The 15459-nt window shown below is 44.3% G+C and overlaps 1 protein-coding gene across 4 annotated transcripts in view; it reads right to left on the bottom strand.

Annotated features, from left to right (window-relative positions):
- Nucleotides 1–9209: 9209 nt before the first annotated feature.
- Nucleotides 9210–15459, bottom strand: part of Dusp10 (dual specificity phosphatase 10) — a 42755-nt gene continuing 36505 nt past the window's right edge. For all 4 annotated transcript variants that reach the window (XM_031337673.1, XM_031337664.1, XM_031337692.1 and 1 more), the window contains exons 3-4: nucleotides 15042–15413; nucleotides 9210–10530 (exon numbers count right to left, since the gene is read on the bottom strand). In XM_031337673.1, coding sequence (XP_031193533.1) covers nucleotides 10265–10530; nucleotides 15042–15413 — 638 coding nt within the window. In that variant the 3' untranslated portion in view covers nucleotides 9210–10264. The remainder of the gene's footprint in view (nucleotides 10531–15041; nucleotides 15414–15459) is intronic.

The following is a 15459-nucleotide window of genomic DNA, read 5'->3' as shown; positions in this document are numbered from 1 at the left end:
TTTTGAGCCTTTGTCTTGGTCTCTTTGTCGATGACCAGTCACTTGAACTTCTGCCCAGTAGCCCGCCCATGAGTCAGAAGTACCCATGAGGTTAGATGAGTGTCTCACTGAGTTTCAACTTGGAGAAGTGACATTTGTCCAACTCCTAGTTCTGTATTAGTCACTTGCTACGTACTTTGCTCGTATGAGCTCATTAGCTCACTTCATCCTCCAAAAATGTGATGTAGGCAAATAAGATTCAGAGAAGAGTGAGATGACTTAGCAAATGATACATGGCATTCATGAATTGAGTTTCTATTATTCAAGAGAAACTCATAAGAAAAACAGTGTGGTATTTAATCTTCCAGCATGCTTCACAGGGCACTTACCCAGAGGCAAAACCTTGCCTATCGCAGGATGAACGTGATAATGAAGAAAAGATCATTGACTGGATTTTTCATGCCTCACTTTGAACTTCACATTTATCTACGCTTGAGTCGGGAGGAAATAAGTATAATTTAATCATTTCTTAAAGTAATCATCAGTCTGATATGCATGCCTGCGGAGTGCTCGGCATCCTCATGAGCAAGACTTCAGTCTGAGTTTAGTATCAAACCTAAGTGGTTTTTCTGAGGAATTCTTTTTAAGCGCACCTCCCAATTTACCGCCTTTCAATATTAACAAACAGATATAAGTTACTGAAAGCACACTGGCCAGAAGATGGATGTGGGATGAGTGAGAAACTAAAGAGTCTGAGGCCTAGGGTGTGAACATAGGAAGCCAGACACCAGAGACTCTTCAGAAGCCGATTGGGTTTTCAGCAAGTTTAACTCTTTCAATAAAAAAAGAAAGGTGTAGGGGGTGGTGGGAAAGATAGGAGATCAGAGAATAAAGTGTTCAGAGTCCGATTGGCAAGAAATGATGCCTTTGAGTTGAAGAAGAGGGGAAATAAGCAGACAAGATCTGTTTCCTATGAAATCCATTGTTATCCTCCCACAAGATCTCTCCTTATCCTTTGCTGAATGTATTTTCATTGGGACTCGGAAAGTGGTCAGAAGTGAAGGGCTCAAAGGAACTCTACCTACTGTAAGGCCTGTAGCCCAGGCACTCATGTTCAGTCCATTTTTGTATCACTTATGATTTCCAGGACGATGAAGTGTGGGTTGAAAGTGGTAGATTCTGACTCCCTCTAAGAAGTACTGGGGACTGAAATCAATCATCTATCTACTCAGGGAACTTTGAGGAACAAATGCAACAACTCCCATCCTCACTAGGATAATTCTCTCACATTCTACATTGGAAACAAGATCTTGCTTTCCAGTTTGTTTATCTATCCATTTCCCTACATCTTGGCCTCAGTTCTACTCTCCCTTGCTAGTTTTATTGGATTACTTCATTAACTGCTTCTTTTAAAAACCCCTACCTTGAGATCTGCCTCAGAAAAAAACAAAAACAAAAAACAAAACAAAACAAAACAAAGAGAAATTAAAGTTTAATTCAACTGTCACAAAATGGGTTAATTAGAGAGAGAGAGAGAGAGAGAGAGAGAGAGAGAGAGAGAGAGAGAGAGAGAGAACCTCTACAGAAGACACATCTGACAGCCATCTCCTAGTGATGGCAATCCAAAAGCCAATAGCAAACCTACATTTGGTTCCCAATTCCTTAGGCATCACATAGTATGAAGAGACGGAACAAATCCACATAATGTTCCTTCATTGTTTGTTTGTGTGTGTGTGTGTGTGTGTGTGTGTGTGTTTGTCTGTTGGTCTTTGGGTGCATTCAGGTTTCTCTTTGAAATATAGCAAGCCAAAGGATAAAAAGATGTCCGGGGATTTGGGCATGAATTATGGAGTATCATATGCCTCTCAGATCAGTAACTTTAAAAATCTAGTACACTGTCAACGTATGATTTGGATGAGACAAGACGGTGAGTCGTGTGGCCCTGAGAGCTGGCACACCATCAGAAGCACAAGGGCAGGAGCCATCAGCAGATGCAACCTTCCCCTTGTGACCTTTATCCTTATCCTCAGGGCTAGGTTTGGGGAGGGAAAAAAAAAAAAACCAGTTCAACTTCAGCCTTGAATTACAACACTATTTGAAGCAATATTTGAAGGAAGCTGATGTCATTGCCTGACTTACCGTCATTTCAACAGCACAGCCTTCTGTAAACTATTTTTCACACATGGATTTGGTTGTGCAAAGGGGGCTAGAGCGTATTAAGAATGTTTGCAGATCCTTGGCTCTTCTTGCTACTGGGAGGTGGAATCCAATTGCTTTCTCCTTGGATTTGAACTTGAGCTTGTAAATTATTTAGTAACAGGAGTTTGCAGAAATGATCTGAGACATCCGTGTTTATATGATTTTAGAAGCCTTGCAACTTTCATCTCAATCCCTTGGAAAGTAGCTTACCATGAGAAAGCCCGAGCATCTTTGAGGAGAGGATCCAAGGTATTCAGTGGACAACCCTGGCTGAATTCCCAGTCCCTTAGAGGAGCACTTGCAAGGCCTCGGAAACACATTCTCCAGCCCCAACAAGCTACCTCAGTTCTCATTCTGAGTTTATAGTTCTAGTGACCTATCTGTTGAACATACTTGAAACAAATTAATGAACAAACCCAACAATTGGAATTCTTTTACGTCACTAGGTTTTGCTAGAGTTTGTTATGAAGCTACGAGTTACTAAGGTAGCAAACACAAGAGTGATGCTGATCTCTTAAAGAGTTGAACAGAGTAGTGACAGCAACCGGAGCTGAGACAAAATGCAAAGATACCATTTCTTACATGTTCCCCCTTTATTGCAATCATTTGTCCCATGTAAAAAAAAGAGATGAATTTTAAGGGACAGTAGGTTTTAAAGATGTCTCTTTCAAGTTGTTGGCTTCTATTACAGATGCTATGCTAAATGTGGTTTGATCAACAGAGCCACTCAACACGGCTCTTGTAACCCATAAGTACCTATTGGTATAGCAAATGCTTATCTCTGTATGGTTGTTGTATACCTGTTTAAAAAGAACAGGAATTAGCCATATATAGAGTATGCACCAACTCCAGATGGCTGTATTTAAAATATAAAGTTACTCCTATTCCTCTACAGATTGTCTATGACTGCTATGGTACTCCAACTCTAGAGTAGCTTTGAGAACCAGCCTATATCCCTCTTATCCTAAATTACTTATTATTGTCTTACACAAAACATTTGTGAAGGACTGGTTAAGACCATTGGAAGCAATTTGCCTTCAGAATGAACAATATTGCAACCATCACTATCCTACCTTAGGGCTATTTCGACTTGATAGCCCTGTACCATAACCCAGAATACAGGGATCTTAGGTGTCTATCCATCCCCTCAGACACCATGCATGGGTGATAGCACTCACTGTGCCTGATGAGCGCAATGATGTAGATACACTGCTGAGATAACACAGGGATTTGTCAGAGACCATGAGTACCTGAGTCATCTCTTTCTCAATGAGCTGAGCTTGGCTCTCACCTATCTATCTTCTACTTAGTAGTGAAAAGGTTGAGAAATACATTCCAAAACACTTAGAGGCATACAACCAGTGAATGTATAGACGTATAGTGGTTTTAAGAATACTACTAGGGGGCTAGAAAGATGGCTCAGTGGTTAAGAGTGCTGACTGCTTTTCCAGAGGTCCTGAGTTCAATTCCCAGCCATCACATGGTGGCTCACAACCATCTGTAATAGGATCTGATTGTCCTCTTCTTGTATGTCTGAAAACAGTATACTCATATAAATATAATAAATACATCTTTTTAAAATATAAGTATGCTAATATACCTTCTTTAAGGACAAAGTAACAAATTTCTACCATCTATACTTCCTACCACAGAGAAGAAAACATAAGGACCCTTTTAGATTTAGGAGAGAGAATCCATTTACTGTGATGAAAGGTTATCATTTTTGAGTAAACTCCAGAACTTATGGAGTCTCTATTATGATTCAAGGTTACCATGTTAGATGTTTTAACACCTAGATCCAATAAATCTGGTGGCACTAAATGTCTCTCTATGCAACAGCAATCCTGTGTGGAGCCATTTCCCCTTACAAACCACAGAATAGATGTCAGAAAAGATATTTTGAATTCAGGAGCAATACCATGACAGGATTTTTCTTTGTTTGTCATTTTGTTTTATTTCTTCAGAAAAATCTATCCTTTCTTTAGATACCATTTTGATACTGGAAGCTTGATCTGGGACCATAAAGTTACAATATAACCCAAAGTTCCCATTATGAGCTAAGCATTGCTGAGCCCAGCATGTATCTAAATAGAGCATGAACACTATCATTTCATTATCAATGGACATGGACTACACTCTCTCAAGCCCAAGGCAATCAATAAGCACTGACCTATAGACCCATTGTCCGCTTCAATATGCTTCTAGAGTCATGGAAAGGCCTTGGGGACTAGTCATTGGAAAACAAACTGACCTTGTTTAAAGAAAGCTTCGTATACTAGCTTGTCATCCCGAGTGAAAGGCTACATCATTGTCTCTCTGTGATGATCCAGAAAAATAGGTACGGGGAAGGCATTCCAGTGTGCAGAACTTCGACCACTGCATCTCATTGTTGATTTTTTTTTTCTAAACAGAGAAAGGAGCAAAGATATGAATCTACATTGTTTTATGGTCAGCAGTGACAGTTTTAGCAGCTTATTAGAAACTTTGAAGAAACATGGGAGAGTAAACCAGATTGGAAAGTCTTGAAACAAATGAAAGAGATCAGCTTCTCCTACTGGGACTGCTTTTCACCTCCCCACCCAAGGCAAGGCTTTAGAACTCTCATAAGACTGGTTAAGCGTAACCATTCTGAGGACCTCTGTCAGCCTCCCTTCTCTACTGGCCCATGAGCTCCTGATCAATGTCCCCATGCTGGTCGACATGGGGTGTGTAGATGCAATCAGGCACATGATCATCTACTCATCCAAGTCTAGTCGGATTAGAGCGACTAATACGTGTCCAACCAACCAAATGAGGGACTAATTTCCTGGACTAGCAAACTGCCCTCTGGGGGAATTACTCAGCTATCTGATGACAAAACCACTTCTATCCTGGAAGGCAGGATTCTTCTCACTCCATAGACACTGATTTTCATACGGGTTTGCCTTTCCTACTAAACACTTTGCCAAATCTAGTAATTGGCGACTCACAGAGTTCGTCTCATCCACTCCCGTGGCATTCCATACTGTGCCTTTGTGGTGAGTTGTGTATGGAAACAGGTTCATGTTCATTAGACCTACCGTGTCATCTATCACTCTCAAGCAGTAGAAAGGCAGAAGCATCCTGACAAGTCTATTGCTATGCTGGCCAAGTGGAAATATGTTACCAGGACTAGAGCAATGTCCCATAAGATGCAGTAGAGTTAGCGTTATCAGCCAGTATCTGTTGTTGTGTCTCCCTTGTCTGTCAATGGAGTTTAATAAACTCTATTAGTTACTCATACGACCCAGCCAGCCTGCCTGTAACTGAGGCAGAGTCATATGGATTTATGGAATCAGCTCTTGTACAATTACTGGGGGATTACACCTAATCTATTTTTCAAATGCTAGACTGGCTACTTCCCCATTGCCTCTCCCCAAATACTTCCTATTTGGGTTTCTCCTGAGTTACTTCTGCTCCAGCAATCTGTCCTTTGCGGGGGAGGTGGGTGTTCACTCAGGCGCCTGCTCCTGGTCCATCTAATGGAGATCTTCTGTCCTCTTCTCCTTCCTTCTCCTATTCCTTTTCCCTCACGGATCTTACCTGCTACCCCTCAGCCTCAGTAAATGGAAACTCTGCCTCTTTCTTTTCTCCCCAGTAACTGGCTGTAGCCATTTTTATTGAACCAATAGTTTAAATTGGGGAGCAAGGTTTTCGTAGCATCATTTGATGTACATTGGGATCAGCTGGGTGGTGGGGAGGGAGTGTAAACCAGATCTTGGGGTCAGTATTTATCATTTGAATACATAGCAGCACCAGGGCAACCCTACCTACCATTTATCCAAGAATACTTAAATGCAGGAATTAAAGGACAGAAACAGGACAAGCGTCTCTCGCTAACGTCATTAATGATCCACTTACACAACTTGCTCTTTCTACTCTCAAATGTATAAGTTTTAGTCCCTAACAGACTATATACACTCTACTGCAATATGGATCTATTGTGCTAGAAGTTGACACCGACAACTACCTTGGGTGCCTTCCACTAAGAATCAGACAAAGGCTAGAGACACAGCTCATGTGTTAAAGCAGATCCCGCTCTTGCAGTTCGGTTCCCAGCACCCATGTTAGCCAGCTCACAACTACCTGTTACTCCAGCTTCGTGGCATCCAATGCATTCTTCTATCTTCTGAAGGTACCTGAACTCACATGCACATACTCAACACACACACACACACACACACACACACACACAAAGGAAATAAACCTTTTCAAAAACAATCAAAAGTATATTTTGCTATCCTGACTGACATGATTGTGATTGTCACAGGCTGGTACCTGGGCTGGTACTGGGTTAAGGAAAAGTACATTTGGACTGCTAGCATATTGATTGTTGCGCTTTGTAGTTGCCTCTGTTACTATAATAAAATGAATGGAAAACAATTTAATAAAAGCCCAGTTGTCAAGGTCTGGGCCCTTCAGAAGGCAAAGAACCATGATGAAGAATGCGCTTGCTGAGGACAAAGGGACAGAATGAACAGGGAGAAAGGGAGGTTCCAAATATGATGACTTTGATGGCAGAATCACCCTAGGCAGGAACTGCCTTTCCTGCAATTCCCTTGCCTGTCTCACATTGGGTTGCTAAGTCTGAGAGGAAGTTTGCATCAAGTTGTAAAAACACAACAAACACCCAAAGACAAATAGCAGCCATCCCACTCTAGAGGGGTAACAGGAAGAATTATAGTGAGCATGCTTGTGCCTTGACCCGGTGACCCACCTTGACTTAGCAGGAGCCACGATCTCAGCTCTTATGATCTCAGCTCTTATGCTCTCCCCGTCTCCTCCTCAACCGTCAAGTCCTATGCTCAGTGCCTTTGTGATTTCATCTTTACACCCCTCTATTTCATGTCCAGCTTTTCTCTCCCGTAGCCTTTACTGACACGGAGATTTCAGGCCATGTCCCCCAGGAGCAATACTCTGACGGTGAGTCTCCCAGTGTTCCTGGTTCTTTCACACCATTGATGAAGGTAACCAGAGACCAAAATCCAAAACCACTGACAGTATGGCTGCCATTCCCTATTGCCTCCAAAGGGTGGGTGGGTAAAGCTGAGGCTGCTACAGTTGCCCAATCTATAGTACTCATGCTTTTGAGTAACCAGTGCCTCCATACCTTCTACTGTGCCCTGCCCCAGAACACCTGAGATTTGAGGTTAAAAATAATCCCACATGTCTATATAGTTCATGTCTAAGAATCAGGTTTCAAATAAGGTGAAATTTAAGACAGTTTGATCTTTGCTTGGCTCACCGGGCTTACCCCTCAGAAGACCCAGAGAAATCAGCACCGTCTCTCTCCCAGCTCTGTCTCCCTGCCTGTCTCTCTATGTCTCAATTTTCAGATGATTTGGATCCTAATTCAACACTAATACTCTTTATCTCGTTACTCTCCTTTCCCATTTCCCTGTTTATAGCTTTTCTGGGTCATCTCTCATTTGCTGCCAACACTCCGTCACTGCCTCCTAAGAATGTTCCATTATTTTGCATACACATTCTTGTCAGCTTCCCTCCTCACACTCCACCCCCACCTACCTTGGTCCAAATGTCACTAGCAGGAGCTCATCTGTGAACTGAGCTGTCTATACTCATGATTACTGACTGGAAAAGCATCTGTCAACTATTGAAATAAATGTGGACGATCTGGAGTTATTCTGTTCAGACCAAGGCAATGAAAGCCTACTCTATTGGTCATTAGATATACTACAGATTCATTCTAAATCACTGTATTCTTCCAGCACGGGCCCTGGGACTGCCTCCTGAGGTGGATGGAGAATATGCTTTCTCAGAAGACGCAATCATTTCCCACCAGCATCCTGAAGGTTGCAGGCAGCTAGTGAGAGGCTCAGCATGCTGGTGGATCTGCTTTCCAGAGCACTAGCTCTGCTGATCCAGTCAGTTCATGAAGAAGTGATTAACATTCCTCATGAAGAAACGAAGGTGAAGTGACTCAGAGCGGATTAGGAGAAAAGACTGGAGTCCTCAGAATTCTTGGTATGCTGGTTGGCGGGATTCCCATTGCCCCAAAGCAGACCTTCCCCTAAGCTCATAAACTTCCCAACACATAAATCATGTCCATGTAGCTATCGATTCTTTCCCTTCGTTTGCAGAAGACATGATAAAAAAGCAAAGAGAAAGAAGAGGAGGGAGGGGGAGACAGAGAGAGAATGCTATACCCCAACAGGACTCCAACTTTTAGACTTAAAAAATGACAAGCCCGCCAGGCATTCTAAGTGACTGTGTGTCGGAAATGGACTCTTTCAGTCTGCTCTAGTTGACAGAAACAAACAAAACAAAACAAAAAGCTGTTGAGAGTACAGAAGTGCCAAAGACACTTACTTTTTGACTACTTCATATTTTATATTAGACTAAAGTAATTCCAGCTAGCTCTCAGTTCCTATCATGTTCAATTTCTACTTTTCTAATGAAAGAAAAATTTAAATGACTCTTGGCAGACAAACTATTTGAATAAATAAAGAAATCAATGTCAAAATATTTCTGGTATAACATTTGTAAGCAAATGTTCACAAAAATATTTATGTCAAATGTAGTCACTTGGAGCCAGACATGCCAGAATTCTTTAGCGCTTACTCGCACCAGGCAAACTTTGGGGCACTGCGAATCTTCTGGGTGGCGAAATCCCTCTAGATATGCACTCTAATAAAATGTACAAAACCTTAGGATTATATTTCCCTCCCATGCCACTTCCAACTGTCTGTGGGTTGAATATCCAGCACTGTCAAGAGTCCCCGTGTATACAGAGCTGATTTCTATTGGCTGGGAAAAACACTGGAAGAGTACATCTTTTGCAGCTTGTACCACAGGGTGAATGTCCCTAAAAAGCGTCACGTGAGCTAGTGTCAATTGAGGCGAGACTGTGGAAACTGTACACTCTCAACCCCATCTCTTTATAAAAACCCGGACTTTGCTTCTAATTGTATTAGGTGTCCAGTTTGAGCAGCAAGAGAGGCATGAACCTAACTAGAGAAGACGGGCAAGTGCAAAGAACGACACATCCCCAAACGAGTTTCATTTATATAATGAAAATAAATTCTTACACCATCAACAAAAACACACCAAGGATTTTTTTTTTTTTTTGTGAAAAATATTTTTTAAATAAATTTTTGTCTTTTTTTTTTTTTTTACATTCTGATATACATATGTAACAAGGTTTATGGCACTGTAACCAGAATCAAATCAAAAAAGACAAATAAGAGGAGGAGGAGGAAGAAAGGGGAAAAAAAGGAGGGAGGGAGGGGAAGCCACTGGTATTGTTGAATTCCTGTCTCCAAGCGGATGCCATTCCTCACTCAGCCGCCAGCTCTCCCTCAGCTACACACTCCAAACCCCATTTTTATTGCACAAGTGCCAGCAAAGCACATGGTAGAACTGTCAGTTTCCTTCTGTTAAACAAACAAACAAACAAACAAACAAAAGTTCTCTCAGAGCCAGAGAAGGGGAAAAAGATATCCGGAGCGTGGAACACACAAAATCGACACTAGCCTATCTCCCCGGAGAAGGTGTGAGGCGAGCTGAAACCACTGAGCTTGCCGGCTCTTCTCTTCACACCAGTGAGCACAAGTGGGCACAGTTTGGCAGGGTTTGCCTCTGACATGGTTGTCCAGTCCGTTCCAGGTCTAGAGTCTTTTCCGTTTCCTTTTGTTTCTTTGTAATTGAAGGGTGATGTCTTCGGTCTATGAGCCCGCACAGACTATTTAGTCAAAACTCTACAATAAGCTTACAAGGGAAACTGGGAAGAAACAAGTTTTATAATATTTTTATTTGTTGGCTTAAAAAAAAAAAAAAGAGACCTCTTTAACCTAACTGCAATACCAGTTTAAAAGAAATGACTCTCTCATCAGCATCAAAAGTTACAATCTTCTTACACTTATGAAAAATAGAGTCTCTAGACAAGTTTGTTTCCTTTCACAAACACTCCTGACCTTAAAAAAAAAAGAGAGGAAGAAAGAAAGAGAAAGGAAGGAAGGAAGGAAGGAAGGCAGGCAGGCAGGCCAGAATCCACCTTCCTTCCTGTTCGTCTCCTAGCAGAGCACAACCCTTTCCATCCTGCCTGCCGTCACACGACCGTCTCCATGCCCATCAGCTTTGGTGTAAGGATTCGTGGCGTCACACCGTTGTTTAGGTCTTCCTCAAATTCCAGCAACTGCCCCATGAAGTTGAGGTTCGGGGAAATAATTGGTCGTTTGCCTTTGACAAATTTGTAAGCGTCAGTCATGGTCATCCGTGTGTGTTTCATCAAGTAAGCGATGACGATGGTGGCGGATCGGGACACACCAGCCTGGCAGTGGATGAGCAGGCCTTTCCCGCACTGATGAGCTTCCTCTGTGGGGCAGAGAGACAGGTGGTAAGAAAGGGGGACAGAGGAAGCTTAACTTGTGCCTGAGTTAACAGCGTTGCCTTTTGTACGGAGAGAATGGATTCAAATGGTTTCAGAGCATGACGCACTGCTGGATTCTACTACATGTTCAAATCACAAGCTATAGAATTGGCCACAATCAGGAATCAGGAGCTGTTGGTCTGCATTTTCTTAAGTTATTAAAAAAAAAAAAAAATCGGGGGGTGGTACACATGCCATGGTGTGCATAGGGAGGTCAACGGACAACTGGCAGGAGTCAGTTCTGTCTTTCTACAGTATGAGTTGGTGGGGATTAAACTCAGGTTGTCAGTCTCAGCCCTTTTATTCACTGACCCATCTCATTGGCCCTTCACTGTTTTGAGGGGGAAGGGTGTGTGTGTGTGTATGTGTGTGTGTGTGTGTTGTACATGTGGGTGTGGATGCATGCTTGCGTAAGTGCAGATGCATGTTCACACATGTCTGTGGAAGGCCATGTTTGGTATCCTGTGTCTCCTTAATCACCCTCCATGTTCCATGATGTAGCATCTCTTGCTGGATCTGGAGCTCATTACTTCTGCTGTTCAGGAGAGCCAGCCTGCCCCATCAAGGATGAGACCCATCTCAGTCCCTCATGCCATAGGACGCCAGGCAGGCTGCTACAGCTATGTGGCTTTTAGGTGGGTGCTGGTGACCCTAGGCCCCATTCTCACGCTTGTGTCCTTGAGTGCTTCGCTGCTGAGTCATCTTCCCAGCCCCCTACAGCTCTACGTTTAGAGAGCAGACAGAGCAAGGGACGCATTTGTGGGAACAGCACATGTCAAAGGAGAAGGGGAAGGCAGAAGTGAGACCTACAACAGGGCACGATGAGAAGCAAGCTACTAAGCTCGCCATAAATGTTACCAGACCTCTTTCTTGACAACCTTGTTCCTTGTCTAAAATCATAACACTGGCATAAAGGGAAAAAAAAATAAGGAAAGGGGGAGAGATTATGCTGAGTACACAAATGGGCACGTGATAAAGGTCTTCTGATTAACAATGTTGATACCACTCTCCAGGTTATATGACTACATGATTCATAAAAAACTAGTGCTATTAGCCATGTATCTTCCACATGCTAGACACACACACACACACACACACACACATACACATACACACATGCATACACATGTGCACACACACACATACACACATACACACACACACACACATACACACACACACCCCTTCCTCCTAAAGATTGTTCTCTATAAGAGCTAGCCTTTAATGCATGGAGTTTTACAAAAACTTCATGGACGGAAAGGAACAAAGGTCGGCTTGGAAGTTCTTATACCCAGTCAGTTCCTCATCGGAGTCACCACATGTTGTCGGTGAGGCCTGTAGAGTATTGATCTGTAAAGTACTGCATGGCCCCCTGCAGGAGTGTTTCACTCCTCACCTCCACATACACTGACCCTACATGGCGATCATTTGGAAGGCAGGATTCCTGAGTAGCTCAGAATAGAGGGCACCAGGAAGTGGCATGCTTAATATTAAAAAGCTTCGGATGCCGCCTGTGAGCACCGGACAACATTTTTAGGGACGTTTCTAGATTAAAACACATCCCCCCAGGAAGTGTCCCCCAGGGGAATGCAGGCCAATGATAAGGTAGAGGAGAAGGGAGTGAAGAGACTTGTCCCTTAGCTTAAGTCACCCACACTGGCTGCTTCCCAGTAGACAAAGAAACAAACAGGATGTTAACTATCTCTCTCGCCACCATTACTCTTGGTGATGCTTCAGGAAAGTCTCCCTTTGTCAACAATAAATGACCTCCCAAACCAAGGCCAGAGGACATGGTGGATGAGAATGAGGGACGTGCTCCAGGGGTGTGACCACCCATTCCACTAACCCAGTAGCTGAGTGACCTTGTGAGTCCTCTGACGCCACCCCAAGACTTTGGTCTTCCTGCTTCAATAATGCAAAGGACACTAGCTCGCCAGTCGCTGGAACTTTGGAAATGAAGTCATTTGATTCTGGGGTTAGACTGGCATTGTCAAACTCTAAACCTGAACACTGCTTAGTTTATACTAAACTCAGGTGAATGTTATGCTGTGAACCTTGCTGTGTGCCCCCCACCCCCCCAATGAAAGCCACACTATAAACTTTCAGTTTCTCCAATTGGGGAACAAAACCCGTACCCACCCACGTGATCCTGAGTTGTTCCCACAGGCTAAATGTTGCTTGTCATTCGTTTTGTTTTTCTTCTGAAAGAGGAGGTAAGCCTGAATAATCCAGAAGGAATGTGGAGCACCGTGGCTGTAATCTCTCAGAACAAGCCTATCCCATGCAACTCGGCTAAGTGGAAAACAAATTCCCAACTTCCTCCACCTGAAATTAAGCAGGTGGTACACTCTCCTTTATAACAACCCCAAGTAACTAAGAACTTCATTGACCTGGCGACAGGCATTTCTTGCTCAGGATATAAGGCCTGGCTCAGATTTTATAAGTAAAGAACCCAGGGTATCTTTGTACCCAGTGTTAGGAACTAATTAACGGGGCATGCATGGTAAACACGGAAGAGTTCTGGCCAGAAGTCAAGAACACTAGGCCCTTTGTTTTTACAGGCACAGGCATGCCATGGCACACATGTGGAGGTCAATGCGGGGCTTTGCCTACTAGCTTCTTTGAGGTGACATTTCCTGTCCTGTGGACGCCAAGCTAGCTGTCCTGGGGGTGACCAGGGGTTCTCTGCCTCCCATCTGGTCACAGGAGAGAAGACGTTACAGGCGTGTTCTCTTGCATCTGACTTTCCATGGGTTCTGTGGGATTCAAACTCAGGTCCTCCGTCTTACAAAAGCAAACGTTTTCCCCACTGTGTCTCCTCCCAGCCCCCAGTTCCTGCTTGACACTAGAATTCCTGAAATGGAAAGGTCGCCTTACTTCTGAGTTCAGAGACCACTCTGCCTGTCCTGCCAGACTGCCCATGGACAGCCGGGCACTGAAGGACAAACTGGAAAGGAAAACGGGCAGTTCAGAGCTGCCAACTTGCCAAAAAAAAAAACCATCACCCTGGTGGCTGCTAAACTTGTGATTTTTTTTTTCTGGCAAAACCAGCAAGAACCTTGAGTGTTTTCTTCCTGAGACAGAGACCAGAGACCTGTGACAACTTGAGGCACCTAATGTGGAGAGCATTGGGCTCTTTGTGCTGATAAAAGCTGGAGTCTCTGTCATCTGCTCTTCTTGCCCTTGTCACCCTGAGTCTTGTTCGACACATCACACCACAAGGGCCACAAAGGCTAAGTTCAGCATGGAGCTGGTGGTCGATTCCTTCTGAGGTTAGAGCCTACTTTTCCTTCTTGTGTCCTACAGGGGCTTGGTCTTTCCTGCTTCTCTGAGCCAGTGACAGACTGTCAAAGGAAACACGCACTAGCATCAGTCCTTGTCACTCAGTGTTTAAAAACTGAGATCACTCTGGTGGACAAAGACAATTCACACCACCCCTCCATTCTGCCACTGCAGGGATGAAGCGGGCGGAGAAACTCGCCACGCACGCAGCATGGCCGGCTTCTGAAGACATTCCTTCGGAACCAGCCCTTTCATGATGCTGCCTTTGCCTCCTCGACCTCAAGTGAAGAGGCCACACGCTGTTGACTCAGCACATCTTATGGTGCCCAGTGGAAATCTCTTTCCCCTACGCTGAGTGAATAGAGCTGAGTGAGGTGCTATGGGGAGGTCTGGGGACAATTAAGGTGCCGCTACAGTCCCTACTTGGTGCTTCCTTCGGGGCTTGGGGGGCATAGACTAGGCAGCAGGAATAGCTCGGAGCAGTTCTTCACACTCTTCTAGTCATGCAGTATCTCAGGGCCAACCTCCACCATGGCGTCTTTGTTAATGGGAGGAGGGAGGATAGACTTAAGAAGGTTGAATGGATGTTGGACAGAGAGAATGATTATTGCTTTAATATGAATGTGAAAGGGTCCCACAGACTCGTGTGTCAAATGCTTGGTCTCTGGCTGGTGGTACAGCTTCCAAGGGTTTCTAAAAACCATTAGAAGGTAGAGGCTTGCCTGAGGAAGCAGGTTAGACACTCTGCTACTTCCTCAAGGCCATTTGCTGTCCCGCTCCATCCCTTCCTGGTCACCATAAAGTCAGTAGCCTTCATCATCACCCCCACTGCCTTGTTCTGTCTCACCCCAGGCCCAGCATCAGGACTACCAAAGGACTGAAATCTCCAAGATCACAAGTCAAGATAATTCCTCCCTTTAAGACAATCTCTCCGGTGTTTCAGTCGTGGCAATGGAAAGCTCATTATCTCGACTATGTCTATCCTGGTACACTAACAGGAAGGACTTTCAGTTATGTAGGTTTGGTTTGGTTTTGTCCTGTTGTTGTTTTCCCTAACACAGAAATAAATCTCGGACCTTATATCAAAACCAGAACTAGGGGTAAGAGAGAACCAAAAGGAGCGCCCCACCCCGCCCCACCCCCACCCCGCCCCCATGCTGTGGGAGATAGTTACCAATGAATTCGAACGCCTCTTCAAAGTACTGCCGCAGGTTCTGCTTGTTGCTATCAGTGGCTGGCAGCCTCTTGTAGTTAAAGAGGCCTTTCTCATAGTGGTACAGAGGAAGGTGCGTGGTGACGTTGATGACGTAGCCGATGTTGAGCCTTTGCATGGCGTCCAGGTCCTGAGCGTCCTGCTCATTGCCAAGAAAGAGGAAGGGTAGGATGGGCGTCAGCTCCGCGTTCTCGATGTCAGGCGTGGTGGGGACAGACTGAGGTAGCGTGCTCGAGGCCGCAGATGCACCACCCCCCACCTCCCGGCACTCTTGGAGCTGGAGGGAGTTGTCACAGAGGTTTCCATGGTTCTGTTTAAAACTACTGAGTCCCCCTGGAAGGAAAGCACAGAAATCACATATGAGTAAAGTCCACGGGGC

Source organism: Mastomys coucha, unplaced genomic scaffold (genome assembly GCF_008632895.1).
Source record: "Mastomys coucha isolate ucsf_1 unplaced genomic scaffold, UCSF_Mcou_1 pScaffold1, whole genome shotgun sequence".
NCBI lineage: Eukaryota > Metazoa > Chordata > Mammalia > Rodentia > Muridae > Mastomys > Mastomys coucha.
The sequence above is the reverse complement of the archived record's forward strand: the minus strand, read 5'-3'. Positions and strand labels throughout refer to the sequence as shown.